Source organism: Tupaia chinensis, unplaced genomic scaffold (assembly GCF_000334495.1).
Source record: "Tupaia chinensis unplaced genomic scaffold, TupChi_1.0 Scaffold144276_1, whole genome shotgun sequence".
NCBI lineage: Eukaryota > Metazoa > Chordata > Mammalia > Scandentia > Tupaiidae > Tupaia > Tupaia belangeri.
Window position 1 is genome coordinate 6779620 of NW_006204133.1, and position 5884 is coordinate 6785503.

A 5884-nucleotide genomic window follows, 5' to 3' on the forward strand; every position below is an offset into this window, starting at 1 on the left:
AGCCAGCACTGTTGTTCCCCCCTTCCCAGCCATGCTGTGTGGCAGGTTGAGGGACGTGTCTGAATATGAACCAGATGGGCCGGCGTCTGGGATTTTCTCCCTCTTCCGGTTAGTCCTTTATCATGTCCCAGGAATCAATGTGCATTCATGAATATAGTCAACAGAGACAAAGGAGCCCTCTCGACTATCCTAAACAAGTTCTATAATACCCGTTTATCTCTGCGTGCCACGAGACAGGCACCAGGCCCTTCATGTCACGCAGCCCTTAGAGCAGCTTCCTGGGCGTGAGCATCATCCTCATGCTACATTAGGGGATTCACAGTTTCTAAGTTAGGTATATGTTACTCTTCTCTGTGGGAGGATGGGAGTACTTTTTCTTTTCTTTTTTCTCTTTATTTTAAAGAGAGATTTTTGCTGTAGGATGTGTGTGCAGGCTGGAAAGACAGAGAGAAAAGCAATCACACACACACACACACACACACACACACACACTCACCCGGGGGGATTGCCATGTCCCAATCCCTTCTCCTGCATTCTCCCCTCCGGACTTTGGGCATGCGCACAAACGCACCCGACGTGGTTTAATCCTCTGGGCCCGGGATTCAAACCACTGTCGAATATGTGCGAGTGACACAACTATTATGCCATCTGCTGGTCCTTTCCTTTTTCTTTTTTAAAGTTTTGTTTTTGTTTTTGTTTTTGTTTGTTTTGTTTTGCTTTGAGAGAGAGAGAGGCACTTCAGTGGGGTCATTATGCCATGATCCAGGCCCTGGTCTTAGCCAGCCTGGGTCATGGACTTGCACATGTACCCACGAGGCTCAGGGAAGCTCTGACGTGTGGTCACAGGGTCTTCCCCACATAGAGCAGCCACGCTCCCACTGCCCACCGCCTGGCCCCCAGGGGGAGTTCTCTGTTGTGTTCGTTTTCCCCATAGGTGACATGTGCAGCCTGAGCAATGTGGCTCATTGGATACTCTCCTGCTCTGAGGGAGCAGGCTCCTCTTTGATGTTGCTAATGAGGCAGAAACACTGCAGATGCAGAGGGAGCTCGGAGGAACTCCCGGGCACATGTGATTTAATCACAGAAGGCCCAGCTGTTTGATCTAACCTCGGCGAGAATACACAGTGTTTCCTATCCTAAAACTCAATTTGGACAATGCTACTCGGCCGTGTCATTTTGAAATAAAAAATGCAGCTTTTTTTTTCAAATGAATTTTGTAAGGACCTCAAATATTATGTCTTACCCATTTATTATATACTTCAGTCATATGCGTGTGTACCTTGGTACTAAAAAAAAGGGGGCATGGCTTACGTCTTCATTGTTTCTCTCTCTCAGATAAAAAGGAGTTTGATGCGTTCATATCCTATGCAAAATGGAGCTCTTTTGAGAGTGAGACCACTTCATCTCTGACTGAGGAGCACTTGGCCCTGAATCTATTCCCTGAAGTTCTGGAAAACAAATACGGATATACCTTGTGTTTGCTTGAAAGAGATGTGGCCCCAGGAGGGGGTAGGTCCCTCATGCCCAGAAAACAAGTACAGAACAGAATGGGGACTTCAATGCAAGCTCTAAATTTGTTTTGTCTTCTTTGTTTGGGGAAATACATCTTTGGGGAGGGTTCATGAGCTTAGAACATCAAGGATAACCCCACAGAAAGCTCCATCATCCTACTTTTACACGCCAGTCCATCTTCAGAAGAGAAAAATCACATGGGGCCTGAGAGAGCTCTCCCAGAACAAAGAGATCTGACCCAGATGCTGACTCTGACCCGGGAGGCCACTAGTCTCTGGATCCCAAACAGTTCCTCCTTCCACCCTGCCCCTGAGCTCTGGGACTCTGCCCTCCACAAACCTTAGTGCTGAGTCAAGAAGTCTCCTTAGACTTCTTGATTCTCGCAATGGCTACTCAATGGCTACCAGGCCCAGCCTTGGCCGTCCTGAAGTATTCAGGCCTCAGCTTGCTCCACTGACTTCCTCTGCCTCAGAAACCACCACCGAGGAGGCTGGGATGTTCCATGACCCTGATGACCTAGTTACAGGGAGCTTTGTCCAGAGAAATGGAACATCTGGGGAGGCAGGACACAGGGGAGGAACGTACAGTGGAGGTCACGAGACACTAGCATGTATCTCCAGTCGTCAGCAGAGTTGGTACAGAAGAGCGATGGAGTAAAGTATGTCCACATTCTCTCTAAGTAAGAGTAGCCATTGCGAGAATCTCTCTGGCAGATCTGGGAGAGTCAAGGTAATTGGGACTCAAGGTGTACCAATACCAGTTGCGAATCATTGAACTCTTTCTTTTCCAGCATATGCGGAAGACATTGTGAGTATTATTAAGAAAAGCAGAAGAGGAATCTTTATCTTGAGCCCCAGCTACGTCAGCGGGCCCAGTGTGTTTGAACTCCAAGCAGCAGTGAATCTTGCTTTAGCTGACCGGACGCTGAAACTAATTTTGATTAAGTTCTGCCCCTTTCCGGAGCCAGAGTCTCTACCTCATCTTGTGAGAAAAGCTCTCCGGGTTTTGCCCATAGTCACTTGGAGAGGCTTAAAATCAGTAACGCCCAGTTCCAGGTTCTGGACCCAAATGCGATACCACATGCCAGTGAAAACCTCGAAAGGACTCACGTGAATCAGCTCAGAATGACCTCGAGGGCTTTTTGTTTTTGTTTTTGTTTTGTTTGTTTTTGTTTTTGTTTTCCCAAAAAGACTCGGTAAGCAGGAACCACTGGGAGGAGCTCCCAGTCCAGGGAATGGGGAAAAGAACCCAGTAAGCCTCCCTCGCCTGCAGGCTGCAGGGAGAGAGGTTGGTGGGCAGGTGCTGGAATGAGACAAAGGTTGTAACTTAGGTTGTCTTTGGTTTCTGGAACAGACGGAGAGAGTGAATTCCCGGAGCTCTGTGTGCATTCAGCCCTCCATACCCCCTCGACGTCCTTAGGGGCCCGAGGAGAGAAGCAGTAGCCCCTCCCCTGTGGTGATGAGCTCTGTGTCTACTGTCTGCTGAATGTACAGCTCTATGTATTTTTGCTGTCAGACAAATACTATTTAATTAAAACTGAGTGATTGAGACTCTGTCTAAAGCATTTCTGTAAAGAAGACAGCTCTTTTACCCATCAAGGCTGGAGCACAGAAAGTAACCCATGAAATGTAGTGGCCAACAGGGTGCAGAGTAGACAGGGCCGTGGTTAGTCTTCCTGGGTCCCTGGGGAGGTACCTGCCCTAGACGCAGACTCCTCTTCCTCTGGGCTGGTACAGTCTATGCCAGGAGGTTGGTTTGGGGAGAAGAGGAGGGTTCATTTTGGTTCCTCCTCATTGGGTTGTTCAGAGAGCTTTGTATGGGGCATAAAGTCTGCAGCCTTACCCTGGGCCGTGGGCCGTAGGAACAGACAGCTCCTATGTTGTTCGGCTCATGAGAAGGCAAGGCACAGACTAGCAGCTCCTTCTAGCAGCGCAGAGTGGGAAGAGGGTGGCAAGAGTCAGCAGCCACACAGAGATCTAGGGGTGAGTGTCCCCGCTGGCTAAAAGACAGCAAGTACCGAGGCGTAGAGAGCTTTGGTCTAAGCCTGCCGCCTGCCGAGGCCGCCCCTCCTGTGAGTGCTCCCTGACCCCACGGTCTCAGGGACGTCCTCGTAAGGAGCAGGGCGATGCATGAGTAAAGACCAGGTGGTCGGTCCCAAGAGACAAGGCTAGCTTCCTTGTGGATGTGTTGTCTAGATGAGAGTTTCATGCGCACTTCTGCTAACTTTCTAGTCACACGCGATGTGAAACTTGAGACCTTCACTCTCTGTCTCCCCTCTCGGAAAGAAACGCTTCGTCTTTGGGGCAACTTCTGGGTTCATCCAGACATCATGTGTCCCATCCGCCCATGTGAATGGGATCCGAATTCAGAGGGGATTCAAGTCTCCATCGCCTGGCCGCTCCTCTGCCCGTGAGCAATGCTCTTCTGCTCTCCCTTCCCAGAGATGCCCACATCATAAAAACCACTGTGGCTTTGGCACCTCGCAGCATCCTTGTTGGAAATGTCAGTGATAAAGTTAAAGAGGAGGTGAAGGGTATAAATTATCCCCGGAGGAAGTCTCTTGTGGGAAGGATCATTGCAGGGTCTCAGCGGGGAGGAACCGCACTGTCAGTGTGCCATGGTGACGTTTTCCTGCCAGCCATGCCGAGATCTAAGACTCAGAAGCCTCTTTTGGCCGAGTTCATCCAGGTTTCTTGTGTTCTAAGATAGACACTGCTCCAACTGAGCCGGTCAGCGGTCCAGGGCTTGTCCTCAGCTTTACAGAGCAAGCCTCAGGTCAGCAGATACACAGAAAGAGGAATATCTAGCTCGAACGTTTACAGAATCGCTTTTGCCAGGTTAGTCAGTATGCTGACAATGGCAAATGAGCACTCAGGGCAGAGGGCTATTTCTCACTTGGAAACCAGCCAGAACTAAGTAGATGACCCAAACAGTTGCTCTATGGATAGGAGACTGAGTGTCATTAAACCACCTGACTCAGTGGAGTATCATTAGAAAAAGATTTTATTTTCTCACCACTGCTTTTAAATAAGTGGCCGTGTGTTCTTTTTCCAAAATTACACCTCTGTCCCGTCTAATTTTCAGAGTGCTCTCTGAACAACTCCCGGACCCACCGTTGGGGTGTAGTTTTAGCACCGTATTCCTACATGCCTGACTGCACACCTCAAGTCCCAGGCCCAGGGGCTTGAAAAACATGCCAGGCACATACACATGCGTGCCCCAAATCCCAAGACAGGGATAGAGGAAAAGGGATTGCGGTGTGGCCATCCTTCTTGGAGATGTTTTTTCCCTTACTCTCTGTCTCTGACCCTCTCCTGGGTGCACATGCCCTAGAGCAAACACAAACAAACTGTCCTGATTTGGAGAAAGGCCTGCTACCCCTAACACACGCTGTACGTTGCCCCTTCCCCAGTCCTATAGCTTGGGCAGGTAACACCAAGTTTGTGGTCTCCATTGGGCTCTCATCCTTATATTTACAACCTCTACTATTTCAGGTTATAATTCCAGGTGAGAGGGAGTAAACACACACCACCCCACCTGTCCCTCTCATTGCAGTTACAAACCCCAAATAAAACGCATAGAAATTCAATGTGAGGATTCCAGAAAGCAAACAAAAGACTGGACAAGAATTCAGAGTTCTGTATTTTCTTTCAATATTTTCTGACTTAGTCTCTGCGGAGCTGAAACCCAGCAGTGGACCTGAGTGATAACATGGAGAACTCTAGAAGGATCCTTGCTGCTCCGGCGCTGAGACTGAGAAAGGGTTCCTAACTCTCCCCACTGCGTCTTTCAGTGCTCCTTCGCTGCCAGCCCCTAGGCAGGCCCTTGCTGGCAACAGTGGTGACAATAAAAGCAGCACTAAGGGGCCCTGGCACTGCAGTTCCCCACGCCTGTGGGGAGCATTTTCTTTTCTTTGTTCTCTCTTTGTCACCTTACCCTCTGGCTGTGGAAGTAGAAGCAGTTGTGACAAGTGTCCTGCAGAGTGGGCTTTTCAGGTCCCAACACTCTGGCGAGAAAACTGCGAACAGGACGAGTGGGGGGACCAGACAGTGCCCCGGAGACGGCAGAGGGGAAAGAGAGTCCATGACATTGTTTAGAAACTTATGAGCTCATCTGAAAGCTGAACATGCAGGACCCCAGCCCTGAATGGAGTATCCCAAATGCTGGGACTTGAATTAGGTAGGCCAGGGCAGACCACTTCCTGAATCCCGGGCTGACCAGTGGAAGGTGTCTATGTGAGGCAGGTCCACAGGCAATGAATGAAACTGACTGACACCAAAACCACAGGTTGATAAAGTGTGGGTCTTTATTCAACTGGATCAGTGATCTCCTAAAATGAAAATAACATTCTACATAGGATTTCAACAACGCC

The 5884-nt window shown here is 49.3% G+C and overlaps 1 protein-coding gene across 1 annotated transcript in view; it reads left to right on the plus strand.

The window, feature by feature from the left end:
• IL18RAP (interleukin 18 receptor accessory protein) overlaps positions 1–3062 on the plus strand; it is a 44535-nt gene extending 41473 nt beyond the window's left edge. The window contains exons 11-12 of the mRNA XM_027767552.1: positions 1336–1509; positions 2303–3062. Of these exons, the coding sequence (XP_027623353.1) occupies positions 1336–1509; positions 2303–2625 (497 nt within the window). The 3' untranslated portion in view covers positions 2626–3062. The remainder of the gene's footprint in view (positions 1–1335; positions 1510–2302) is intronic.
• The last annotated feature ends 2822 nt before the right edge of the window (positions 3063–5884 follow it).